At 40.2% G+C, this 26,862-nt stretch overlaps 4 protein-coding genes across 9 annotated transcripts; 1 reads left to right on the forward strand and 3 right to left on the reverse strand.

Moving 5' to 3' along the window:
* Window positions 1-622: 622 nt before the first annotated feature.
* Window positions 623-4,245, reverse strand: LOC128306674 (putative fatty acyl-CoA reductase CG5065). Its single transcript, XM_053044254.1, has 7 exons — window positions 4,218-4,245; window positions 3,548-4,140; window positions 3,175-3,480; window positions 2,714-3,111; window positions 1,394-1,639; window positions 1,195-1,320; window positions 623-1,134 (listed from the first exon to the last, which is right to left on the reverse strand). Exons 2-7 carry the CDS (start codon window positions 3,797-3,799, stop codon window positions 855-857), a joined length of 1,608 nt encoding a protein of 535 aa, XP_052900214.1. The 5' UTR covers window positions 3,800-4,140; window positions 4,218-4,245; the 3' UTR covers window positions 623-854.
* A 2,825-nt stretch (window positions 4,246-7,070) lies between these two features.
* Window positions 7,071-8,229, reverse strand: LOC128306675 (28S ribosomal protein S18c, mitochondrial). Its single transcript, XM_053044255.1, has 2 exons — window positions 8,092-8,229; window positions 7,071-8,027 (listed from the first exon to the last, which is right to left on the reverse strand). Exons 1-2 carry the CDS (start codon window positions 8,129-8,131, stop codon window positions 7,639-7,641), a joined length of 429 nt encoding a protein of 142 aa, XP_052900215.1. The 5' UTR covers window positions 8,132-8,229; the 3' UTR covers window positions 7,071-7,638.
* A 1,537-nt stretch (window positions 8,230-9,766) lies between these two features.
* Window positions 9,767-18,899, forward strand: LOC128306806 (uncharacterized). The gene is made up of 6 exons (XM_053044420.1): window positions 9,767-10,001; window positions 10,746-10,863; window positions 14,573-16,725; window positions 16,991-17,356; window positions 17,446-17,858; window positions 17,941-18,899. The coding sequence occupies exons 1-6, from the start codon at window positions 9,956-9,958 to the stop codon at window positions 17,992-17,994; spliced, it is 3,150 nt and encodes a 1,049-aa protein (XP_052900380.1). The 5' UTR covers window positions 9,767-9,955; the 3' UTR covers window positions 17,995-18,899.
* Window positions 18,900-19,250: 351 nt separating this feature from the next.
* On the reverse strand, window positions 19,251-25,549 carry LOC128306936 (uncharacterized). 6 transcript variants are annotated; one of them, XM_053044616.1, is made up of 5 exons: window positions 21,898-22,419; window positions 21,127-21,740; window positions 20,530-21,002; window positions 19,949-20,289; window positions 19,251-19,749 (listed from the first exon to the last, which is right to left on the reverse strand). In XM_053044616.1, exons 2-5 carry the CDS (start codon window positions 21,714-21,716, stop codon window positions 19,744-19,746), a joined length of 1,410 nt encoding a protein of 469 aa, XP_052900576.1. In that variant the 5' UTR covers window positions 21,717-21,740; window positions 21,898-22,419; the 3' UTR covers window positions 19,251-19,743. The 6 variants fall into 6 exon arrangements, with proteins under 6 accessions (XP_052900576.1, XP_052900573.1, XP_052900574.1 ...); XM_053044613.1 differs by lacking the exon at window positions 21,898-22,419 and adding an exon at window positions 25,400-25,549 and having other exon boundaries at window positions 19,251-20,289; XM_053044614.1 differs by lacking the exon at window positions 21,898-22,419 and adding an exon at window positions 25,127-25,381 and having other exon boundaries at window positions 19,251-20,289.
* Window positions 25,550-26,862: the final 1,313 nt, after the last annotated feature.

Consider the following 26,862-nt stretch of genomic DNA (forward strand, 5'->3'; position numbering starts at 1 on the left):
ATTGAATGTTGTAATTTTTAGTTAATGGTTTTATTTCCTAAGACATATGGCCGGTCCTATTGAAAGTAGAAGTAAAAGAGCACCCAATGCTCCAACCGGCGGAGTAACTAGGGAAGTACCAGGATTCCCAGTCATATCGGTGAATTATCTCGCAGAAAAGAGGAAGATTTTGACCATCGGTTTCAATAACTCAAAAATATATATAGTCAGGCAATCATCCTGTAAAATCAGCCAGGGCACGAAATATGGAAATATGGAAAATGAATATCAGATCATATCAAGGTATCGCAAACCTTTCTTGATTTATGAATGTACTAACATAGTTTAGCTGAAAAAGCAATGGAACGATGTAGACGGAAAGTTCATCAAGAAAATTAAGTGCTATGTAAGGAAAAATATGCCAGAATGCTAAAAACCGCGGAACTTCAATTAAGTGGGAAACTAAAAAGCGAATATGATTCCTAGAAGTCGAAAATAATAGTGAGCTAATCCTCTTAAACGAATGGATGAATGGAGTTTCCCCTGTCATGGGTAGGTTAGTCCATACATATTCAATAAGTTCGGATAACCGAGATTCTGGTATTGACTGAAAGAAAAGAGCGTTTTCCTGGGTTGTTGCTGTTGTTGCTTCCAGTACCATTCAGATCCCATTTTATTTTAAAAAAGATAAAGAGTGACACGATTTATAAACCGTTGCTGTACAAACTATCATTGTGATTAATTTTTTTTCAAAAACAGAGCTATTTTATCATTCATGTGACTGACCACAGCACCTTAATGATCGAACACGCTTTAATGCTTCCAAAGTTGCTCTAAAAGCGCGATTACGAACAACTTCCTACTAATGCCGACATTCATTTACAATCGATATCTAAAGCGTATGATGGTTTATAAGAAATGAGGTAAAGTATCATACCGAGCAGATCAAACTGGATAAGAATAATGTACAGAAAGACTGCCACAATGATAGTCTTGCATATTTTATCCAACAGCTTCATCCGTTTGAGGTGTGTAAGTGCTCTCGGAATATTTTCGTCCTTCTCCTTCAGTAGGTACCGCCGGGCCCCGAGAATGCAATTGCGAAAGTACAGTGTTACATCGAATTCAATAAAGTCACGGTAGTAGAAGTCTTTGCTTTAAATAGAAAGAGAATTGCTATGAAATAAGGCAAAGATGAAAAAAATGAGTTAGTACTTGTCTTCTGGCTTAATTTCCGACGCTAGTTTTATAAAGTTGCCATTTTTAAAATCCCAATTGTTCAAAATAAAGTACTCGAGTGCCACGTTTGCTGTGTAGATTTTCCTTTGTAATTTCGCCAAGCTATAGTGAAATAAGGAATATTCGTTTAGCAGATAATAATATTTAATACATTATCTTACAATATCATACTTACAACGGCTTTTGACCCATCAGACGAAATATTCCATCAATTAAAATAGCAGGCAGTATGTGGTATAGAAGCACTCGTATCAAGTTGTGTATACGAATTTGTGTAATACCCCCACCAGGGGCCCAAATGCATTTGTCCAGTGGAATCTCATCGGATAAGGTACGACCCATCTCTACAATCTGTGACATGGTAGAGTTTCTCAAATTGGAAATGCAGCAATTGTATATCGGAAGATCTTGATTAGAGTTGCTGTAAACATAAGAAAAAAACACAGTTAAGATTCATACAGTCCAAACGAAAAACAAATCCTTAGTTTTATAAACTAAGTTATATAGTCTAATAATAAATTAACAATACAAATTGAAAATGTTAATAAATCGTTGTTCAACGCAAACCATTAAGAATTACGCTAAACCAAAAAGTGTCGAGATGTGTTTACTAATATGTAGATGAACTCTCCCTTGTAAACCAATATTTGTAAGAAGTTTGTTTAACAGCTAAAAAAAGTTTTCTTGTACATATTAGCCGACATTTACGTCGAAGTAAAAATTAACAATACCCAACAGTGTAGTATGAATTGCTCAACTGGGCATGTTACAGTGGCCTCTTTTAAAACGTTCAAAGGTACACAACGTACGAAAAAGTTGTCTGGCCGCTTGACCAGTCTGACCCTAGTTTGCTTAAAAGCTTCATCTAATCTAGTTTGTTGTGCTTTTGGTGTTCCGCAACAGTTGTTACATTGACAAAGTTGAACTAGCATACCATGTAACAAATACCAAAAACCCAGATTCAAGGTTACTGGGCAGCCAATCAAAATTGTTGATTTTGTGAGCGGTTCAGGCCATAATTATTTATGTGCGTAGGTAATATGTTAAAAATCGCTTTAAAAATTTATTCAGAAAATCGCACAATTCCATAACCTTCAATACCTCTCGTACACAAGACCATGACCTATATATTGCGGCCCTGTTATTGGAATGTTAAAGGGCTTACTTATTTGAGTTTTTCGGATGAAGGTTGGTGAATCGTAGAACATAAATGCACTTTTCAGATCACCACAAATACCGGCGATTTTTTGCCGATTGTTGGTGTACAAACTGCGATATTTCATTTCGTTCTATTCAATTTGAACCATGTTATCGATTAACCAACCGGTTCCCACCCGAAACTTCTCATTGTTTCTAATAGCTACGATTACGTAATGCATATGCAACCAACGTGGAGGTAAGTTTGGAACAGTAGCATCAATGGGATACATCAATTCATCGGAGCTAATTGCCTTTACTCGGCATAATAGAAGCGGTTTTAAATTATTAAGCTTACCTGGGCATTGGTTCAGTGCCACGTTTCCACGCGGCAACGATCATTGCCTTGATGCACACGTCCACCGGTGTAAAATCGGCTATGTTGTTGGGATCGCAGTACATTGTACGACATATGCCAATGCCGCATCCGACCAACAACCCAACCGGGCCGTTGAAGTTGTCCATCCAGCCTGGAATAGGGTCTTTCATGGACGAGATGACAATCGATGGCCGGAACAAAATCATGGGCAGACGGTCCTTATGCTCATTTACAATCTGTTCGGCGAGACTTTTGGTAAACACGTACGTGTTTGGCAAGAATCCCATATACTTCGGTGCGAGCACATCGAGCGTCTGCTCGTCGAAGGTTTCCGCAATGCGTATTGTGTCTCGCCAATCGGCGTAGGCTGGATACACCTATACGGAGAGTCGATCGATCTTACACCTGGATGTTCCAATATGCCTTGTATAAGTACATACCTCTTCCTCAATTACATATCGATCTGGGTTCGAATAGGTAGAAGAAACGTGCATTAGCACACGAAGTGAAGGTAACTGTTCTGCAAAGTGAACCAGCTCACGTGTACCGCGCGTATTCAGCAAAATTGCGGTCTTGAGTGGATCGTCGAATCGTACACTGGCGGCTACGTGAAAGATGACCGACACATTGCGCATCAGCTCGATTTCATTCTGAGACAGGCCGAGCCCTAGAAGGGAAACATCACCTTGCACCGGAACCATCTTATTTAATAGTTCCGGCTGCTCCTCGCGAAGTTTGTCGAACAACTAGCACAAACATAAACATTGAAAATAAATCAAAATGCCCTGAACGGTTGCAGTTCATTGTACAAACCGGTAGCTGCTGCATCTCCAAAATACGCTCCTTTATCGATTTTTGCTTTTTCTCACGAATCAGAATGTAGATATTATTTAGCTCAGAGCAGGATCGCAGAAGCTTTTCTATTAAAACTTTGCCCATGAATCCTGTGCCGCCGGTGACAAAGATGTCTCGACCGGTAAAAAAATCCGCAATAGAAGGTTTAGAGGGGTCATAGTTCTGCTCCATCGGGAGCAACCCGATCGGATGATTGGAGAAGGTGTGCATCGTAGAGCTGTGATAGAGTTTTATCTTTCACAGCGGATTTCCAGCAGTCCGGAAAATTATGTCCACTTGATTGGAGATGTTGGTTTTTAGCAGTTTCTTAACTTTGCAGTGTTTGGAACAATCACGTTTATAGTTTACATCGATACTATCACCACTTGTATTGCTAGTTTCTACCACTATACTGCGCACCGCAAGCGCGAATGGCGAGCAACCGTCCGCGTGGATACGATCGCACTGAATGAACGATCAGACGATACCGAACCTCGTAAGTCGCGCACCAACAATGACGACGATGGCGACGAATGGTAACGAACTAAAGTTCGTTATAGTTAGATTAGCCACTAAAACGAATGAAAAAATTAAAACAACAACGAATTATATACTTCACAAACCAGATACACTCAAGGTTTTCACAAACATTGAAAACTGGTTCGTGTAAGGTTATTTCCAACAGGTGTTGAATAGTATTAGATCGAATACGGAAACATTCCTATCGTTCTTCATCCGAAGAAAGAGTGAGAGAGAGAGAGAGAGAGAGAGAGAGAGAGAGAGAGAGAGAGAGAAATGAAATTTTCCGTTCCAGTCGAGTATATATAATTCTTATAATTATACAATATAGTATGAATCCACACGACAATATGAATAGATATCACCTGGACTTCTCAAAAGTCATTTTGAAGAATTACGACTCTCGTGATCTATCTGTTAATTCGTTTATGTTTTGTTTTACAACGTATCTCCTCTATACCGGACCAGCAAAGGTAGATTTTAAAAAAACTCTGTTGCTGAGGTTGAACTAAAGATTAGCACCTCTAAGTTGCGAGAGTTTTCAGTGAGGAAGGTCAACAAATTTATGGCCATTCAGTAAATTGCTGTCTGGTTTCAACGTGTAATGCAGAAATGTTTACTAAAGAAACAAAGCATGTTGTAACGCTAGCATCCGTGAGACCGTCGCACATGAAATTGACTGGAATTTGCACTGGTTTAAGGAACGGGCATTTTTGGTTAGGCTCATCATTGAACGGTTGTAGATAATATGGAAATGTTGTAGACGGGATTACTTATTCCAACGCATATTTTATCCGTGGCTATAGAATCACCAAGAAGCGTTTACCAGGCAAGACTGGAAGATTCATCTTCTTCATCTTATAGAATTTAAATATCGTATAAAAAATAACCGGTTACGTAAAATTTTTGGTTTTAGGTTTGGTTTTGGCATAAACCTACTAAACCTGTTCAGCACACCGAAGGCGTGTGTGTCGCCCTTTTTAATGGGCGGAAGCTTACCAACAAGTGGCACCATTTGAGGGCCGAAAAAAATAGATGTTTGGATGTTTCTTCAAGATATATAAAATTTTATCCCTTACTTAGGTCAATGACACTTTTTACATAATGAATCCACTGCAGCCAGATACGATTTACAACAAAGTATAATAAAAACTGCCCTGGCAAACCAATTGGGTCTAAAATGAACAAATCAGCGTGTTCCTGCCCTAAATTGTATACCTTATTAGCTCGGACTAACGCGATATGTTGATTTGATATTACACATTTCTATTTCAATTCCCTTCTTCACGGCGACGGCGTCGGTCTTCACTCGGCAAGACCGATACAACATCCCATCCGGAGCGTTCATCCGAAACCAGGACTAACTACCCGCCTACTACTAAAACAAAACAAATATTTTGAACATTAACAAGCCTGAAACACGTGGTATCAAACAAGACACGGAAACTCCTTGATGAACATATGAACGTATTTCATCAGCTAATGCAATTGGAGGGTTTTGTGTGATTTTCTCATCGATTGTTCTAACTGTGTCGATTTCAGTCGTTAACTCATTGATAATTGTTGATAAACTTTGCTTTTGCACAACGTGACTAATTTGAAACATCGACTAAGGATGATGAGAAGGTTCTCTAAACTAGCCAAGTGTGAAACCGGTTCATTATTTTAATTATGCGACTAACGGAACCTATAGAGCTGATTATTCGGTTTTAATCAACTTATATACACGAATACTGGATACAAACGAAGCAACCAAACTGGCAGCAAGCATTAAAAGGAAGAAGGAAATGCAGATATCTTATATGAAGGAATGGAACCACTTTTTCAAGCCCTTTTGGGTCATATGCACACTTTAAATATTGAATGCATTTGAATTAGTTATTTTTGGATTTCGTAAACAACAACAGTAAGAACTCCCAAATGGCGAACGAAATTTTATTTTTTCTGTGCTTTACCGCTTTTTGAACAGTGCAACAAAAAGGTGACACTATCTGGGAGGTAATGTGTTGTTTATCCGTTATAGCTTTTAATTACGGCACAATGAAAGCAACATGAGAGTAACGATGAGAGTAAACAGAAAAAGGTTTTATGTTATTTTTTTTCCTTTTCATCTTTTTATACGAATTGTATATTGTAGATCTTAACCGCTTCGTTGTGGATCTGTGGACTTAAATACACTTACCGAAGAATAGAATATCCAGACCGGTATAAAAACAGTAGCGTTGTTCAGAGGTTATTTGAACTTTTTTTCTCTTATCATAGTTTTTATACAATTGTTGGAAATGATGAACTAAGTAGACCACAATTGTAAAGGAATAATGAAGAAATCTCAAGAAGGCTATGAATTAAAAAAAAGTTAATCAAGGTTTTAAAACATTAAGCAAGTAACCTTGCTGGCCTTCAGTAGGTAACAGGTCCAGAATGGAAACGTGCGATTAGTGATGAAACACGTTCACATTAAAAGAATAACACGTGAGGACTTGTTGATCTTTTCGCCGGAGTGGGTGTTTGAGATGAAATATTCCGATCTATAGACAGATATAAAGCGCATCTACTCCTGAAAAGATGTTCTCAGAGAGAACGATATGATTACTAAAAAACGCACTATGCACCCGTACTACAATTGTAAGAAATTCCCTACGAGTAGCAGTGCAGTAGCAGAAGCAGATGTGCGCACGGCATTTCGAAATAGAAAATATTCGCTTTGATATTATAATATATGGAAAGAATTATTCATGTAAAGAAACAGTTTTTTGTTCGTAAGAACAGTCTCTGTCTCGTCGTGTCTGGCGATGCTACCACATATACCACTAGGTAAATTCAAATTCGAAATGAACGATATGATAAATTAAAAAAAACTATGTTGGAGCCAAGCTCAAACACATCAAGCCAAAAACACCGCGTGAATAAAAGCGATTGAATCATTTTGATTTTCAATATATAAGCGAATGTATTCAAAATAAGAGTTTAAAACATGTTTCGGTAGAAGATCAACTTGTCGATAAATTTTCTAAACGACTTCCCATAGACGCAGATTACTAAAAATAACGTTCTACATGGTTTTAAGAGAGGTTATTGAAAATATCGAACTTAGTGTATCAAAATTGTGATCTAACAGAATAATGGAGAAATCTTAAGAAGGCTATGCTTTGAAATCTCTAGCAAGTGCATCAAGGGTTGTTAAGACTATAATATTACCACCAAATATTTGAAACAATATAGCATTCTTATTTCTATTAGAGATTTCTCCATTGTAAAGTATTGTTATTCCACTATCGATTTATGTTCAAAATCCAAAACTCCTAATCGAGGATTATGCACAGTATGCACAGCATACGCAAATACTGCTGTTTTCTAAATTATTGATTAAGAATAAATAGAATAAATCTATCGCTTATACTATTTGTTTAAATCTTTAATTTAGTTTGGTTTTGGCTCTTATTGGCTTATATGTACGAGGGTGAGCATACGGATGTACTGAATATGTAAATCAATCTATTATGTTAACTACTTTAATGCAAGTTTATTGAACTCCTACCTTACTGCTTTAGTTAGTATTTGTGCGGACGAATCGCCTTTTCGGGATCGAACAATTTTGGATCATTTAGGAACTCAACAGCCTTATGGTATGTAGGCATAAATCCAGCATTTTGTGCCTTAATGATTTCCCGTTCTACTTGCTCATGTCGATTTTTGCACAAACCGGTTATGTGCCGACCGTAAACACGGCCAGTGTAAGGACTTTGAAATTGCGACAATAGTTGCACGTTTTTGTAATCCGGGTTTACGCCATGTTTGCACAAAATGCACTGTACTTTTTCCTTTGCGAATGGGTTTTCTTCAAACTGGACTGGGGTATTATTATCGACGGTAGTCGTGTAATATTTAAGGGTCGGCAAATCTGCTGCAGCTGGCACTAGTGCGGCTTTGTTTACATAACCTAAAATAACAGTCGGTGGCCACATTATACAAACATTTTAGAGAAAAGTATAAAAACATCTTACCCCAAGCGACACCGAGTCTATTTCGTATCCCGTACATCATGATGTAATATACCAATATTCACAAAATCCTAGAATATTGATACATCGACACTGGAAGCCAGCAAAATACCTGAGGTGAAGTCTTGTAGCTTATTGACGTTACTGCTGTCAAAGTACCCAAATGACAAAAATCGATCATTTGACGAATAACGTCAAGAACAGAGATGACGTCAAGGTGTATTAACTTTTTTAAATTTATTCCATTATGACGGACCGTATGATCAAGGTGTATCAATTGTAACGTGAATTTTGATTAATTATTAAGAAGCGTCCAGACTGTAGACCATAACAGTTATACGTAACAAAATTTTGTTATGTTATACTTGTTACGCGTAACAAAAACAGAATGGCGAAATGTCGAATCCGTACCGTAACATATGCTCGAATTTAGCAAATTCGAGTTGTTTTGCACCGGGAACAATTTTTAAAAATTAGCAGTTGATCTAAGCACGGAATTAAACTTTTTCCCATGGTCTTTGTGCGAAAATAATGTATTTCAGCGATAAAATAGATTCTTGTTACGCTACGCGGGGGATTTTGCGTCCACACTTGTTACGGTCCGTTCAGTGTTGCCAAATCATCCTAAAACGCAATTTTATGTCAATTTGGTTGCCAGAAACGCCGATTTTCTGCTCGAAAACCATTCGAGCGTATGTTACGCTTACAGTCTGGACGCTCCTTAATAATAGTTTGGTACAACGACCCCTTTTTTCGCACCAAATGCAGTGCACGGCAGAGACTCTTTCTCGGGAATCCCGGGAGCGAGTTAAACACCAGTTCATTGTTTAGGCATGGATGGTCCGCTGTATTTCAAATGCTTACCGTAAAGGTGTGATGAAAACTGAATTATTATTTCTGCAAGAATGTTGCAGAATGATAACTATCTCAAAAATATCGTAATCAAACGAAGCTCAAAAAACAGTACATTTTGGCAAAACACTTGGTTTTGCGTTTGGCGTTTCCGCTACAAATAGCCTGGCTTTTTAGGTGCGGTGCCAGTCCTAGGTGGCTATACATGCTTTATTCACTATTTATTAATAATTTTTTCCGTTCACATTTATCTATCACTTTGTTTTAAAGCACGAAAAGCACTGTTTACACGGTGGTGATCTGTTGTGTTAACCGATAATGGCGGCGAGTTGATTTGCTAAGGATTTTCACTCGAAAATTATATGAAACTTGAAAAATGCATTATAATTAGGAAGGAGTTGACCCACTTATGATGTTTTTCTCAAATTTACTTACATTTTGTAAAGAGTTGTCCGTTATTTTCACAATTTTCTCTCTGACGCACATACATCCTAAACCCTCAAAGGTATTTGCAATCAGCGATACCATGTCATAAAACCCTAGACCCGAAAAAGAGTGACAGCAACCTGGCGTTAGAGTGAGATATCATGAGAAATCGTGTTACTTTGTCAATAGGGGACCTAGCAATGTCACCACCCTAACTTTTGTTATGCATATACCTTGGTTTCTTATTCGATGACAAGAACAGCAAAAGCATGGTTGTCAATTGTTGTCAATTGAAAATGGCGGAAAGCACTTGCGTGTGATGCAACCAGTCTTACTTCATGAAATATATTTCTTCATTGTTCACGCATTGAATGATGCATCACAATTGTTTGTGCACACGGACGGTAAGGTCGCTTGTGTAGAACTGTGGTTGTGTTTTCGTTGTGATTCACAAATTTGTTTGCCGTTGTACGCGTTTGTAAAATTGATAACGTTTCAAAGGAATAGTTTTGGTTGGTGTGACATACATTAAAATTAGATAACTAGTGTTGCTGCGTTGTGCGAGTTGCTGTAGCAGGAAGTAATCGTGATGATGAAATCACGCCTGCTGGGACTGGCTGGCATTTTAGTGCTAGGTAAGTACAATCATTATTGTTGAGGATTGCTAAAAGGAATTGAGCGAAAATAAAAAAATCAATCAACAAAAGTAAAATTAACGCGTCACGCGTAGGTTTACGTCCCGCATTCCTCTCGTAATAGTAAATGGCGTCTTAGCGAAAAATAATCATTTTCAAACATTTGTAAATTTATTTCCATCCCACTCACACCTAGTGTGAATTCGAATATGCTGACACATTGCAAGTCATTTCATTATCTACCTGTATCGATAAATTGTAAGCCAAAACAAAGGCACAGCCTACGAAGAACAACACGTCTATGTCGGAAGCAAAATGGTTGCTACCGCAATTTTTTTTCATTCCATTTATGCGAATGGTTGATCGACAGTTTCAAAACAAATTTTGCGTTTGCTAATTAAATTTCAGGAAAACAATGATTCATTATCGTTTCTACGAAGGGTTTATAGGCTTGTTCTCGATAAATCTACTATGTCTTTATTCGATTAATACACATTTGTGACGCAAAAATTCGTTCGATTTAGAAACCCAACTTAACTTCCATTTGTCGGTGTTAAATATTGCAGAATCTCCTAATACTTCCTACTTCCACGCTAGTAACATTATCTAACTGATAACAATTGTGAAGTAGCAATTTGACAACAACTATTAAAATGAAACCTAATTAACGTTCTCAGTTCATGGAAAATAACATTTTTCTTTCTTTTTTTTATATGTGCCTAATGTCTTGCGATCAATTGCTAGCCTGTTCCGCCGTACTCAGCTCACCCGTCAAACAAACAAGCAACTCATCAAGCAACCAGCGGTTGTTGGGTGCAAAAGAATGCACTTGGGGACCATCTTATTGGTGTTCTGATATCAGGTAAGCGATTAGAGACTGCATAAAAAAACTTTGCAGCGTTTACACAACTGCACGCTATATAGTTGCAATATTATTTTATGTAGGTCGTAATTCGAAACGGTCTGTAAAATGCGTTTCCTATTTATGTGGTACATGTACATGCCTGTACAATTCATGTTTACGATTTGTTGCGGTAAGCATTGCGTTTCCTAGTGCGTCCTAAACATAGTTCGAAATTCCCGAGTCCTGTTTATTCGTCGGTTGAACGGTTTAATGGATTTGTCGATTTACAAAAAAACAGTATGTATGAAATTATCACGACCACCGCAGTTATATTCTCATTCGGCATTGCGAATGAGGTGCTAAGTGATAAGAAATCAAGAAAAAATTGTTGTTCTTGGTTAGCTTGTGTTTGTGAGTTCTTTGTGATGATTTCGCAGGCTTCGGACACTTGTGTCCTCATTTTTTTGCCTCTAACGCCAATGAAGGAAATCATGGTGTAGTAGTGACGATGACGCATTCATGCCGATAATGGCTTCTTCTGTTGATGCCGACGTTCTTTTTAACGATGAGGGGAGGTTATCAGCAAATTGGCGGAGGTTAAAACGATCATCGTCTAAAAGAACAATACGAAAAGCAGAATCCGTGGAATACGAATGACAAGTCCCGCACTAGGAGTTGTTTATTCGTTGTGTCTTTGTTGTCTTTAAAATATGTACACACTTATCGGTATCAATCAGTGCAAACTCGGCAGTTTGTCCGCCATGTGATGGACGAGTCATCAACAAAAATTACCACAAATAGCTGACTGTATGGAAACTGCTATCTCCTGCGTTCCATTCACTCAAGCTAAGCGTATTGGATTAGTTAGCATTAGTTCAGGGCCCAACAAAATAGTATTAAAATCTTACCTTTGTGAATAAAGGATGACGGGAGTTCTAGAAAAACAACAACAAAAAAGGTATTATTTTATTAATCAGATTAATATATTGTTTCAAATTAATCGAACTTAAAGTTAAAATTAAATATTTAATCGATTTTTCTTAAACTATAATTCCGTGAAAATGATCTCTTATGTCAAAATGCTACGTCCTATACGGAACTGTTCAGAATTACACAGCCCGGCATAAGATCTGCCTTTTTTATGAATTATTAAACTTGTTAATGTTATCCTTCCCGTATAATCAATTTTGAGCTTCGAGTGGGGAGAATTTCCTATCCCGATTCGAAGCCACCATTTGTTGCATTTCTCCGATTCTGTGTATGCTGGTAGATGCTGTGAAACTTCATGCATGTATGAACGAATTGGATTAGTTGTTAGGTTACATGACTGGTGTGACGTAAACGTTGAAATTCAACAATAAAAGTAGAAGAATAAGCATAAAAGCATGGAATATGCACAAGGTCTATGTGACCGTGAAGAATTGATGATATAAAAACACACTCATAGGCAATGCAATGATATGGCGCAATACGCCCCAGCGCACGGTACCAACAATACCATTTACTAATTCAATTATGAAGGATTCTGTCTCTAGCCAACTGAAATATGTAAGTCAAGACGTAGTACCGATAACCTTATCAAACGAAGTGTAATGTAGAAAACCGCATTGTACTAGCAAATGCGTAATCGATTATGGATAACATGGTAGTGGAACGTCGTATATACTTTCACTTCAGGTAATTGACCTTATGGAAATTTTCGATGTTTTAAATTCTTATATGGATTGATTCGATACGATATTTAACAAACAGGGTTTTTTGTAGTGAATATTTTACACAAGAAGGAATCGAATGCCGGTTTTGTAAGACAAAAGAGCTCTTAACTCAGAATAATACGGTGTGCTGGAAAAGTATAATTTAATGCGTGTATAACAACGAAATTGTGGGAACTTTCATGAACACATGTTTGGCACTAAATTAGTTTCATGTGTTGGTGTGAGTTTTTATTACGATTGTTTCTGGAATGTGTGTAGAAAATTGGCACTCGGCAAGTTTTCTAATGTGTTGTTGTTTTTGCTTCAGTACGGCTAGCAGTATAGCAATACGGTACTCGTTTTTCTTGAATAAAAAAAGCAAGCTATCCTGAAATTACTCAAACGGTATGATTCATTGTGCAAAATTACTATAAATGCAAGCGCGTCTCACTTGCAGATGTATTGCAAATACATTAAACCATATACTTTGAGCAGCTTTGTCAAAGGAAGAAAAGACGAATAGCATTTGAATTCCTGGAACTTTGTTTTTGCTTGGTACAGAAGTCAAAACTTTACCATGATATGGAATGGCAACATTGCCATGATATGGAATGGCTTGATATTAATGCTAGAACATTATTTTCATTCATCTAAATTCAGAATGTTCCTTACAGAAAGCTTTGTTTAAAAATATAATATAACACTTGTCTATTATTATTTTTATCACAAACTTTTTCAATATAGAATCCGTGAAAATGCAAACTTTTTTAATTCGATAATGCTATTTTGTTGGACTCGATTTTACCACTCTCTACATACAGGACCAAAATGTGACGAATATATCACCAGGAAACGAAATGTTTCTGGCACCAAAAGCACTCTTGAAATATCGTCTGATATCATTCTTCTTTTTCTTTTTCTTATATTTTGCGGGGCAGGGATTATTCCACGAAAAAAAAACAATGAACAACGCAATCGTGGAAACGGTTACTTTCATGAACACATGTTTGGCTCTAAAATGAGTTTCGTGTGTTCATGCGAGTTTTATTGTGATTGTTTCTGGAAAGTGTGTAGAGAATTGGCAATCGACTTGTTTTCTGATCCGCTGCTGCTTTTTCCATCAAGGCCATCAGTAGAGAAATTACCTAATGGGTATGATTCGTTGTGTATAGTTACTAAAAAACAGGTGTATGTCACTTTCAGACGTAATAAATTTGCATCTCAAACGGTTATTAAACACATTCTCTCTCTTCTTGGCGAAACGACCTACTAGGTCTTGCCTGCCACTTCTAGCTTACTAGACTTATTTTACTACGTAGCCGGATAGTAAATACTTGCTACGGGAGATTGGTTTGGATCCTGTACTGGTTAGAAGAGGGAAAGGGACTTTAGGGAATGTTCAAGAACAAATACAGCTATTTTCTGAGACAGTATATTCCTAGCAAATGATACCCTACTTGGGAGCATACTGAGCAAGCCGAGAATGTTCGATCTATCCTTAGGATTAGTATGTCGTTAGGAATTTTGATGTTCACTAGCAAGTGCAGCGTTGACCTCTGGCCGATGACAGCTGGTGTTTGGTGATGCTTTTCAGACCCATTGCCAGGCAGGTATCTTTGCACCCGGAAATCTATCAACCATTAATCGTCAAAGAATGCTGGTACGTCAGGTGATACATACCCGTTCTCAGGCAAGGATGGTTGGTTAGTATATAGCCTATGTTCGGATGATTATTCGGAGGGGTAAAGAGAGAAAATATCGTATGATACTGAAGATCCAGGCTATGTACATTGATTGGGCGCCACAAAGAATTCGGTTAATCGATTCTGTGGAATGCATGCGATCATTTCTGTGAAATATGCGCCCGTTACAAGCCAGGCCGTTTTGCTTATAACTAAAGGTCACTTAATCTAAAATTCAATTCACATTCATTTGAATCCCGGGTGTACTCGGTCGTGTTGCTACAATCATCAGCTATGGATTTATTCGACTTGCTGCTAAATTTCTCAATTATTTTTTTATCTTATGATTAGAAACGCTAAGACATGTGGAGCCGTAACGCATTGCATTCAAACTGTATGGGAGAAGCAACATTTTCCGGTGGATAATGATGAGATCTGCAACATATGTTTGGATATGGTAAAACAGGCCCGTGATCAGTTGGAAAGCAATGAAACACAATCGGATCTAAAAGCAGTCTTCGAGGGTTCCTGCAAGTTGATCCCGGTGAAGGTTGTAAAAAAGGAATGCTGCAAACTAGCCGACGATTTTATCCCAGAGCTGGTGGAGGCACTCGCTTCACAGATGAATCCGAACGTCGTATGCAGCGTGGCCGGACTGTGTAATAATGCCGCTATTGACAAACTGCTTGCTGAAATGCCCGCCACTAAGCCGCAGATGGAGGAAGACGTGGATGATGAAACAGCATCGAGCGAACTTACTGCAGCCAATGATGATACGTTTAGTTGCGAAGAATGCAATTCGATTGCTGGTCAAATTGAACGACGGTTCCGGTCGGCTGATCGGGATAGCGTACTGGAAGGATTCTTGAGAGTCTGCGGCCAAATGTCTTCCTACTCGGACGCTTGCTCGAGCCTCGTTCTTACATACTTTGGAGAGATGTATGAACATTTGGATCGCAATCTAAACGCGGACGCTGTATGCCATCTCAGCGGAGCCTGCTCAGAGAAGTTCCATCAACACGAGGACGGCAAGCAAATTGAGATACGACCAATGGGAGGAGTCGGTATGCTGCCGGTAACCGGTGACGATGTTCCATGCAAACTGTGTGAGCAGCTAGTTGATCATCTGCGTGATGTGCTGATCGCAAATACGACGGAACTCGAGTTTAAGCAGGTGTTGGAGGGTCTTTGCAAGCAAACTAAGACCTTTGCTGATGAATGTAACAATTTGGTTGAGCAATACTATCGCGAAATCTACGAAACGCTAGTTCACAATCTGAACAGTAATGACGCTTGCTTTATGATTGGGGTTTGTCCCAAGGGAGATGGTGTGATTGACGATGGCCCTATCATGCCGATACTACCGATCGGAGTGGCAGTTCAGTATGAACAAAGCGAAGTGTCTAAACCGTACCGTCGTCCGCTGCTTGGTGAGAACGAACCCGTACTGTCGGCTACGGAGATACAGCAGGCACAGTTACCTATTGATCGCATCATGGGTGCACCTAGTGCCCTTAATTTAGTTGAAAATGGCAAATTCTGCACACTCTGCGAATACTTCATGCACTTCGTCCAGGAGGCATTGAGTGAGCCGGCGAATGAAGACGAGATAAAGGTAGTGGTAGGTACCACCTGCAACCGACTGCCGGCATCGATTCGCGGCGAGTGTCATAACTTCGTAGATGTGTACGGCGATGCGGTGATTGCGTTGCTCATCCAATCGATGGACCCACGTCAAATCTGCCCAACTATGAAGATGTGCCCGTCCACCAACGAAGATGTGGAGATATTTGCACCTGGTCAGATTGAAGTAACGATTGAGGCTCGTGCCGGCAACGATAAGCCAACCTGTCCGCTCTGTCTGTTCGCCGTTAGCCAACTGGAAGAGTCAGTCAAAACGGATCGCTCCAAGGAAAACATTAAGAGTGCTCTTAGCAAACTCTGCACACACTTGTCACCGAAACTGCGTCTCGAGTGTAACGATTTTGTAGACACGTACACAGCGGAGTTGGTCGAAATGTTGGCGTCTGATTTCACCCCGCAGGAGATCTGTGTCTTCCTGAAACTATGCGTTGACCAACGCCCAGATCTCAGCCTGCTCGGCATGGAACTCGACTATGAAAAGCGCGCTTCGTTTGGTCAGCGACCAGCGATCGCACCGGCAGGGCCGTCTGGTGATGTCGAAACGAACGAAATACCCGATACTACAGTCAATGGGCAGATCACTATTGACCACATGCCGATGAACAGCACACCAGAGTGTCTTGTGTGCGAGGAAATGGTAAAAGCGGTCGAAAAGCGCGTCAAAAACAAGAAAAGTAAGGAGCAAATAAAGGAAGCACTAGAACACGCTTGCGATCGGCTGCGCAAGTATCGTACCAAATGTGAGAAGTACATCGATCAACACAGCGACCAAATCGTCGATCTTTTAATGAAACAATTGTCTCCAAAAGAAATCTGCAACACACTAGGATTTTGTGTTTCGAAGGAATTCGCTGATGAGTGTGAGTATAATTGCCCTTAATTATTATTACTACTCATATTATTATTTTTATTGTTAGTATTATTATTATTTTTATTATTATTATTATTATTATTATTATTATTATCATTATTATTATTATCATCATTTTATTATTATTATGAATATTATTATTATGGTAGGACCCTCCCCTCGTCTCCCTACACAGAACACTCGATAAAAATCAAGCTTAACATTGCATTTTCTATGTTTTATTTATGTATGTTTTTCCGTTTATCCTTTTATAGTGGAGGTTGATGAAGCACTTCTCGATTATGTTGTAGAACCGGCTATTATGGAGCCTGGAAAGGATTTGTTTCTATCCGCCGCGGGAGCTGTGGAAAAAAATCAACCGCCACAATGTGCGATTTGCGAGTTCGTCATAGTGAAAATCGAATCGGAACTGACAAACAAGAAAACTCGTGCAGAAATAGAGGACGCAGTGCGCACGGTTTGCAACAAAATGCCCAGCACTATTACCAAGCAGTGTGATAAACTGATTGACCAGTACGGCGAGTTCATTATCAAATTTCTACAAACATTGCCGCCTCAAGCGATCTGTACTCAGTTGGAATTGTGTGAGAAGCAGCAGGGGATTCTGAAGCAGTCCGAATGTAAGTGATGTTCAATTGAAGATGCGGAAATGTCCACTATTTTGATCTTAACGTTCGTTTTTTTTTCATCTCTTTTTTGTTTTGTTTAGTGGAAATTGTCGGATGCGCTGTATGTCAGGGTGCGGTTAAATCTCTCGATGAGCTGATGAATGGTGATCAGTTGCAAGACCACGTTACGAAGTACGTGGATCGTATTTGTAATGCACTCCCGGCGAAGCACTATACACAGTGCGATGAATTGTTGACTGTATATGGTATCAGCATGATGCAGCAACTGAAGCATTCGATCGAACGTGAGCAAGTGTGCGTTAACATCGACAAGTGCAACATGATGTCAACACTGTTGTCCCTGCCGGAGTTTGCTTCGGGCGAACGCGTCATTGATGAACCCCTTGAGGAGGAGCATGTTGAGAAGAAGGATGCCATGCTTGTCGGACTAAACGAGTGCAGCTGGGGACCGGCTTACTGGTGCAAAGATGAAGCCAGTGCAGCACAATGCAAGGTAAGCGTGCATTTTCAAATAGTTTTTTTTCACAATATTTTATCATCGATTCATATTTTATTATCTTTTTTTCGATACATAGTCCACGAGCTACTGCAAGGAGCGCAAACTTGGTTTCTGGATGGAAACTGTATAAATGATGTGCTTATCAAGAGTATAGTATAAGTATTTTCAGCTGATGGATGGCAATTGAATGATCCTAGTATGCGTTATACTTGTATATTCTTCACGCAAAAGACCAGGAACGAAGCTGATGAAGAGTTTTTACAATATTGGATTTGAAAACGAAACAAAAAACGTAATCGATACCAAGAAGTGCTATTTTTATAGAAGATAAGGATATCGAAGCTAGAAAAAATAAAGGAATCTTGAGAAAGGGACACATTGAGTTGATGAGAATGTACACTAGAGTGACTGCAAGTTTTTGTACGCGTGAAAAGAGAATCGATAATCTTGACAGAGCAAAGCTTATACTTTAGCCGGCCTTTTTTTTTGAATAACTGAAATGAAACTGAAACTAGTAGTAACAAAGCTTAAAGTTAAAAATTCAGGCTGTTAAAAGAAAAGCAAAAACGTTTATTCTACAATGAGGCATGTAGCTACAGAATTGGTATAGTGTAGTTTTGATATGCAATAATGATGGAGGTTGGAAGAAAATGTACGGTACAAGGCATCTATATTGCTTGGGATTTTGTATGAATCAGCTTTTACAAATCATTTACTATTATTTCTAAAACGTTACAACAACTACGCGGCTTCAGTTGTCCGATGTACATGGTGTAACATACGCCTTGCAACTAATAATGTGCAAGGGCGAATTGATATTCTCTTTTCGTAACACAGTAAAATTACAAAAACTAACAACTAAAACGCAACGAAACTATCGTCTTCACGTAGGAAGTTCGTTGTTGTTGATATGATAGCCATTAGCAAATGTTTTAGCGACTGAAGGTAAGAAATAATCACATGTGTATGAAGTGAAAGGTTTTCTCTATATGTATTTCAGTTACTGATTTAATAAAACGATTGTTAAGATGATCATATCATTCCCATGGTGTATTAATGTGAACCAAGAAACCATGTTATTAGTGGTATAAAATACCATGCTGCCACAAAGGTTTTATCAGACATAATATGACAAAAATGGTTGTTTGTTTTTACCCTTTTTTTCTCTGTGAACCCTTATTTGATTGATAACAATCTCCAGTCCTGAATATTTGGATTAATTGAGGGTTAAACAAAATGTTATAGAAAATTGATCAAGCTATAAACTTAGGACACCTAGTCCGCTGATCATGTTATTAATAACGAAAAGATTACAACTTAACTTCGTAACTGATCTCTGTCATCTTCAACTACAATCAAAGGAAAAGCCATGATTTAAAATCTACATCCAGTGCGTTTAGTACATTTTTATTTCATAACTGCCGATGAGTTATGGTGTATGATAGTACATTTATTTCATAAAATTCGAAATAGAATGCGAATGTGGCCTAGTTAGTTTCGTAAGTCACCTGCCATGAGTTAGCCAGCTCGTCCACATAGCTAGCACGCTCCACGCACTCAAATCTGCAATTATGGGATAACCGCTAAGCTAGCAAGGAACTGCAGAGGATTGCAATCGATATGTGTGGTGTATATATAATCATCCTCTCTTCGATGTCTTCGATCCAGAACTCGGCAGACGGAGTTGGTGGTAGGCATTATATGCAGCCGATGCCTTCATGATGCCGCCTGTCAACTTGCCTAGGAAGTGGCACGTAAACCGTAATAGTAGGGCGACTACAGGAAGTGTGAAATGCTAGGGAATTCACCCCGCCATTAGCTGCGACTCGCTCTAGGCATGGCAGTGTCTCCAGTGCGGCGCTTGGCGTTCATCGTATTGTCAATACTTCGCCATATGTTGTAGTTATCGAAAGGGGTGAGATGGGAGCAGAAGGATTGGGGAAGAAATGAATGATTGAAAAATAAAACCCGCTTCTACGCATGGACGTGACAGGAACATCCAGGAAACCCATTAGACGGGTTGACCGGGTATTATGGTATTACGTTCCCTGTGGTCGGGTGCATGGTAGTTGAGGGACGATTACCTCCAGATGGCTTTTGGCGTGCAGAGTCCACTCTTCTCGGGAGCCAAACATCCGACCGCATAGTTCGCAGGGCCAGGATAGTGTATGATGTGATTGCTGTGCGCCGACATTGCCTAGTTGCGATCCTTCGGATGAACCAGACTGCGAAAGTTGGTTGGAAGGAACTTGCTGCTGCTGCTGCTGATGGGATAGTTGAGTATTCAACTGGTGTTGCTGCTGGTGATGTTGGTGTTGTGCGGCAATGTTGTTCACGACCGTTGTTAACGTTTGCGTTGCAAGAGCCTGATGGTCAACCAGTATGGGTGGCTTATTGTCTTCGTTTTTGAACTCTTCCTTTTCTGCTAAAATTAAATGAAAACAGGGAGAAGACCGATGGTGCAGAAGAGACAGGATTGGTGACATGGAGGAAAGAAGAACAAGAAAGACAACCGATTAGCATACAAAAGTAGCCTATGGAATTATCAATAAAGGAAATCTTCGACAACGGAGTGTCTTCCTGACTAGATTATGCACTTGCTTCAGCAGCTCCGTATTTCCTTTCGAACCCACTCCCTTTAAACCAAACATGCCCAGATTCAAACCTATCGTAAGAGACCGATTCTGGCGCTTTCCGAGTGGTGCAATATTCGTCGGCGTAATGTGTTTGAACTTGTTCATGTGTATCACCAGCTTGTCGCGGCGTGCGAACGCACGATCGCACACCTCGCAGACGTATGGCTTCTCGCCGGTGTGAATGCGCATATGGATGGTTAGCTTATCCTTCCTGGCTAACCCTTTCCCGCACACGGTGCACTCGAACACGGGTTTTGGCGGTGCGGACGGGTCCGCGGTCGACACTGCCGGCTTCCCTTTGGTCGGAGTCGCTTTTGCACGTGAGGCACCAGAGGCAGCAGCAGCTGCAGCTGCCACGGCAGCGACAGCCGCGGCGGACGACTGCTGCACCTGCTGTAGTGCTTTTAGGCGCGTTGCTGGATGCATGGATCCTCCTTCCGCGTACGGTTCCGTGAAGGGTATCAGATTGGGCCGCGGTATGTTGGGTGGTATCTCCGGTGACCTAGGCACCGTAAATGGGGTTCGGTGGTTCAGGCAACGTGCGTAAGACCGAACGTGTAGATAGCGGAAAAGGAAGAGATGGTGAGGTTAGATATAATCTAGCAGTATCGGACAGGACGATGTACCAATTCCCCAAACTTTGAAGAACGCGTACTCCACCTTCAAATCCCATCCCGACGTCATCCGGCACGGTGAAGGTGCTGCTGCCGCTGCTGCTGCTGTTACAACCACCCCCACTACCACCCCCGTTTCCGGTGGCTGTTGTTGCCGCAGAACTAGCTACGGTGGTGGTACTGGTGACGGATGCAGCAGACGCAGCAGTGTCATTGCCTGCGTTGGACGCATTTGCGTGCGAACCGGCGTTGATTTGCGGCACCTTTATCGTGCTTGTGTAGTGGTTGACGTTCGGATTCGGGAGGGCGGAGGGCGAGCTGCCGGGTTGATGTTGCTGCTGCTGCTGAGATTGATGGGATAACTGTCCTTGCTGCATGAAGGAATGACCATCGTGGCTGGTTTTTGTTTTCTTCACAGCTCGCGAATAACTTAAACTATGTTGTTGTTGCTGTTGCTGCTGCTGTTGTTGTTGTTGCTGTTGTAGGTGTTGCTGTTGCAGTTGCTGCTGATGCTGGTGCTGAAGCTGCAAAGCAGCCTGGGCCATTTGCTGCTGTACAGCCATGTGAGCTTCCAGATAGGCGTTCTTTTGTGCGGGTGTCATCGTGTCAACGTTTACTGTTCCATCCTGCGGGTGTAGATGGAAAGAGATTGAACTGTTCGATAAAGTTTGACACAAATTGAGAAAGAATCGCATATGAGCGGCGGGAGAAAATGCATAGATGCAGGAAGAAGCCGCACTGCTAGCTAATAATTGCCCCTATGATGTAACTATGGTTTCTTACTAATGCAATCCAATAAGGTGAGTAACTCAAAGACACCAGCAACAGCTATGAAGGAGGCACGCACAGCACAAAAACCAAGATGCAGGTTTGTCCTCCGTCGGGTCAGTTTGGTTTACGCAGCCATGTTCAACACGCCGTAGTCGTGGTTTGTCCCAAATGTAAACTAAAAGTGTTCGCAGTCAAGGGAGCTGTCAAGAATGTCCGTCACACGCGTACACGGTACGTATGTTTGCGTGTGCACTTTGCGTGTGGAGACCCCTGAGCTGCGCTGCGTCATGGCAGTACCGAAGCTGTTGCTGCTACCACGCCACGCTAATTCGCGACCCATTGATGCGCTCCCGCATTGTTCACTTTGGAATGCTCGCTCTCTTGCTCTGGTTTGCATTTTGGTGCTGTTCAATTGGTGGTATCGATCGTTAGAAAAAAGCAACAGCAGCAAGAAAAGCATGAAATAGGGTACGGGCTTGCGGAGGGTCAACGGGGCCGGGCATGTTTACAATCCGTTGACGTACGCATTTTTTGTCGGTCTCAACGAAGTTTTGTGTTTTTGGAATTTCAATTCGGTCATAGAAGACAGGATAATGTGGCTTAACGGCAAAAATAACAAAACCTTTTCGAAAACAACATAATTAAATCTAATTGAATAATGTTTTAGTTTACACTTAGCTATCTACACTTCAAAACTGATTGATACGTGCATTTAAAACCATTTCTTTTTTCATTATGTGGAAAGTTGGAAAGAACTGTTCATGATATTTCTTTGTGAATAAATACTTTCCATTATTTTCGTAATGTTATATTTTCTAGAACATATTATTTTGTTTGACGAATGCATTAGTTTCCTGTCTATTACAATGTAATTGCTGTAACTATAGAGCACATATCAATGGTCAGTGGTTGGCAAACGGACATATCGTAGGAACACTAAAATTATAGCAATAGAAATTTTTCGATCTAGATATGTTATTGTATTTTAAAAATTGATTCGCTTTTACAGAATCGATTTTTTTTTGGAAAAATTAAAATTGAAAAATGTTTCAATATTTCACAACATCACAATATATAGAAATATTATATACACATAGAAAATACGGCTGAAGCCGTCCTAATGGGTTCATAAAAATTTATAAGTACTGAAATATATATATGTCAAAGGATAAAATTAAATAATAAATTTCGGTCTTCACTATGACCGTTACCAATACATATCCGGACTTGTGGTTGCTTGTACGATTCAATTCACGGTTCTGCCTGAAGTCGGGAACGGGTCTATCGGAAGCAATTCTGATCCTTGGATACAGTGGGTGCGGTTAGTCCAAGTCGAAATCGAGTCAGACCCGTAGCATGTGTAATGAGTTTGCGTTGACCTTTAGGTATAAATAGGTTCAGTCGACCAGTTTGGGTAGCGAGTTCGAATCCGACTCTTATATAGGTAGATCCAGTTAGATTCAAAAGGCACCGATGTTGCAGCAAGTCCAGTTGTTTGAACAAAACATAATCGACTCTTCTGACTAGAGATTAGAATAACAACTCACTTTGAAGAATTGATTCCAAGTGAATGAAGTTAACTTTTTTACCGACTCATTCAAGCATTATTGTTTGGTCGACCGGAGCGAGGGGATGTGTGTTATCCGTTGCTGTGTTAAGAGTCTTGCTTAAGAAAACAAACTCATATATACAATGTTAATTTTATGACATTTTGCCAATGTAGAACGACCATGCCGTATTGTAGACCATTAATAGACAAGTAAAAGTACAACAACAATAATAACTCAGCGAGCAAATTATTTCGCAAATGAGTTCAAACAACTTTGTATGGAGATTCGAGTTAACTTACCCATTAACAGAATTTTACTTACTCATTCACTCTGACTCAGTATACATAATACTACTTTTGACCCGTTGGTGCAGCGAGATTGAATCGGAGGAGGTTCAACCCAAATTCGCTTCAAGAACGGGTCGGTGTCGATTATCGCACTTTGTTATCTCACTACTGGAAACTCTGACCCTACTTCTACCCTAACCCAATTCGCATTCGCAATTGTCGGTACTTCTTGAATTCTTGCACCTACTGTATTTTCCTGTAACTTTGGGTCGACCCAAACCAGCTTGAGTCACTTATGGATGACTAAATACAGGTCGACTCGCGCATCACTAACCGGGATCGTACCCTTGTAAGCAAATTTCAGCTATGGTTTTAATGCGGTTTAAGTTAGTCAACTTGGAAAGGTCGTCCCCAGTCATTAATGTATATATTCTAGCATAGATCTGTCTCCGAAACATACAACCGGTTCAGAATGCATAGCCAGAATAGATAAATGAATGCACATCTTGTTCAATATAATACAAAGCAATGTCCTCCATATCAGGTCAAGAATTGGAGGAAGGTGGGATTTTGGTTTTGATAGTAACGTTTCGCATAAGAACGTGTGGCTTTGGGAGACATAATATTCAGACCACTGTGTATTGAAGTAGCGTCCAGGAAAGGTATACTAGAAAAATAACACAGTTTACACGAGCGAAAACTAGAACGTCGAAAATTAACAGACGACCGGCCCATACTGCTTATCCGCTTTGGTAGCACGATGCGTATCCTGTACCTCTCGCTTATTCGACCTCTCTACTGACGAACAGACTGCAGAAGGGATTACCGGTTTGAACAGCATCAAGGCGGCAAAGGTCAAGGGAAGGCAGTAAAGTTTGGCTCGTGACTGTTTGATATGGCTTGGACAGATGCCGTACATGCTTGTTGTGATTCACCATTAGCATCAGCTCTGACATTTTTCATTACAAGTACCCAGAGCTAGCCGATGCGTTGACCCACACGATGCTTTCAATGCGGATATCAGAAGGTTTTCTGTAAAGTAATGAGAAATCTTGCAGATTTTAAACAGTGGTGTATCTGCAGCGGTCCGTTCTGTTTTGTTTTTAGGATGCTCTTTTATGTAGCATTTGATTGTTGATTGTTGTTATTCAGAGTGTATTGCCGTTCACGAGTTGTATTAACAAATGGGACACGAATAACCTAATAGTTTGGGTAGCATTGTTATTGTAAGCAAAATATTTGTAAACATGTGCGTCATTTTTGCACAGGGTTTTGCATTTTCCACTTCGGAGAGGAAAACTCTTCTGTATGGAGATGGAATTATATGCTATTTAAAAGCATCGACTCGTTCGATTGCAAAGAGCAGCTCGGAGCGAAACACTGAGAAGACGACATCAAACTCACCGCTCAATCGCTGAGTGGTTTGATCTCGCCAACCATACGTAGCCGGCTAGCACTTTTGCTGCTGGTGTGAGGCACATCGATCGATAACGGACAATACACTGGCTTGAATGCGAAAACTATCGGAAATACCAAAATGATTTTGAAACTAAACTTTCCCTGTTTGACCAGGTTGTCCGAAGGGAGTTTTATTCTAGAGTTGCACGTTTGCACTTTGGGTATTTTGCCATTGTTTAGAATTCCTCTTGCATGTGCATAAATATTAAACAATCGAACCTTTATCCGTTTTTCTGCACAACGTCAATATCACGACGTTAAAACAAATTATGTGTTGGACGTCGCCAATTTGGTGCTGTTGAAATAGTTGATGGAAGATGTGAAGCACTAGAACTAGGTGCAGACAGACGGAAACGCAACAAATCTTCACCAACTACACTCACGGCACTACACCCGGATGCGGAAATTGCTGCGTAACAAACGATCTGACCGTAGTTGTCAGCGCTCTACGAAAGAATCCCGAACCGTATTGGCTCACTTTCTATGTCGTGTTGAGTATCTTACCTCGTATCATGCGTCTGGTTCGGCAGAGGGCATATTTATGAGGGATGGAAATGTCGGGATGGATTTCTTTCTGAACGGGTGGGACTATGTTCAAATTGAAAACTCCTAGTGCGGCACTGGCTACTTCTAGAGTACTGGGGTTCCTGTGAGAGCTTCACAGCGAACCTCCGATACGGCGAGAGTGTGGCAATAGCGAAGGATGTTTCGGATCGTAATGTTTGAGACAAACAATAGAAAACGAGAGAGTGCAGGAGAGGTACAGGAGAATTGGAATTGTATAGGAGAGGTAGTTCTGCGTAGTATTTAACTATCCGCATGTAAACGCAAATGTTACCTTTAATTTCCAACCCTCTTCAAAAAGGGTAGAAAAACAATGTTGGAGAGAGGTGTTCCTAGAAAAGCTATAATGTATAAATATTATCTCGTTTGTAATGTTTTGTTTAGCTTTGGTTACACTGCTGCTTCGAACATGATAGAGAAATGGAATTATATTGATTCTTGTTTAAAAACACGTAGGCGAAAGCGGAAAATAACATGTATTTTGTTTCCGTTTGTTTCGTTCCAAACAACATTCGACGTTGGTAGCAAAACACTTCAGCTAAATTTTTAGCCTTCTAAGCCAAACAAAAAACAATTAATAATGCAGACGTAAGTACAGTGGGTGAGTTTTCATTTTTTTTCCTTTCAAGTACAGTTCAGCTAGCTGCCCAAAAGCGTTGTGCTCTCCGCTTCATAGGAGTGCGTTCACATACAGAGTGTGTCTGGTGAAGTTTGCATACATCGGCAGGTTATCGTTCGAGTAAGAGTTAGGTGAGGGCCCGTTTAGCGATATTTTCTATTGCTGTTGATAATTGAAGCCATTTGTATTTACCTATCTGTTATGGCCCAATCTGATCTTTTGGAGCCACGCACTGACAGCCGCTCGGCTATGGCAGGCGATGGTCATGTGTGCGATGTTTGCGTGAGTGTCCTAGGGCGCTAACCGCAGGATCGGGTCAGCGCGCAATCGACAGGCTAGTTAGGAAAAAGATAGCTAAGCGTTCAATATGCTGCGGGTGGTGCCTATAGCAGTAACAAACAAACAGAAGAAACAGAAGAGTTTGAAATCAAAAAGACCATTGTGTTCATTAAAGCTGATCATTTAACTAGGATAGGGTCTGTTAAACTAAAGCTGCGAG

This window comes from Anopheles moucheti, chromosome X, assembly GCF_943734755.1.
Source record: "Anopheles moucheti chromosome X, idAnoMoucSN_F20_07, whole genome shotgun sequence".
Lineage (NCBI taxonomy): Eukaryota > Metazoa > Arthropoda > Insecta > Diptera > Culicidae > Anopheles > Anopheles moucheti.

What these genes read in the sequence shown, in the direction of transcription:
- LOC128306936 (XM_053044613.1), bottom strand. Translation starts at nt 21,716, where the DNA reads ATGACACCCGCACAAAAGAACGCCTATCTGGAAGCTCACATGGCTGTA. An exon ending in CTTCAAAGTTTGGGGAATTG is followed by an intron (nt 21,003 to 21,126) that starts GTACATCGTCCT and finishes TACGGTGCCTAG; the next exon opens with GTCACCGGAGATACCACCCA. An exon ending in GAATCGGTCTCTTACGATAG is followed by an intron (nt 20,290 to 20,529) that starts GTTTGAATCTGG and finishes ATTTAATTTTAG; the next exon opens with CAGAAAAGGAAGAGTTCAAA.
- LOC128306674 (XM_053044254.1), bottom strand. Translation starts at nt 3,799, where the DNA reads ATGCACACCTTCTCCAATCATCCGATCGGGTTGCTCCCGATGGAGCAG. An exon ending in GATATGTAATTGAGGAAGAG is followed by an intron (nt 3,112 to 3,174) that starts GTATGTACTTAT and finishes CTCTCCGTATAG; the next exon opens with GTGTATCCAGCCTACGCCGA. An exon ending in GGCACTGAACCAATGCCCAG is followed by an intron (nt 1,640 to 2,713) that starts GTAAGCTTAATA and finishes TTATGTTTACAG; the next exon opens with CAACTCTAATCAAGATCTTC.
- LOC128306806 (XM_053044420.1), top strand. Translation starts at nt 9,956, where the DNA reads ATGATGAAATCACGCCTGCTGGGACTGGCTGGCATTTTAGTGCTAG. An exon ending in GAAGGAATTCGCTGATGAGT is followed by an intron (nt 16,726 to 16,990) that starts GTGAGTATAATT and finishes ATCCTTTTATAG; the next exon opens with TGGAGGTTGATGAAGCACTT. An exon ending in CCAGTGCAGCACAATGCAAG is followed by an intron (nt 17,859 to 17,940) that starts GTAAGCGTGCAT and finishes TTCGATACATAG; the next exon opens with TCCACGAGCTACTGCAAGGA.
- LOC128306675 (XM_053044255.1), bottom strand. Translation starts at nt 8,131, where the DNA reads ATGATGTACGGGATACGAAATAGACTCGGTGTCGCTTGGG. An exon ending in TAGACTCGGTGTCGCTTGGG is followed by an intron (nt 8,028 to 8,091) that starts GTAAGATGTTTT and finishes CTGTTATTTTAG; the next exon opens with GTTATGTAAACAAAGCCGCA.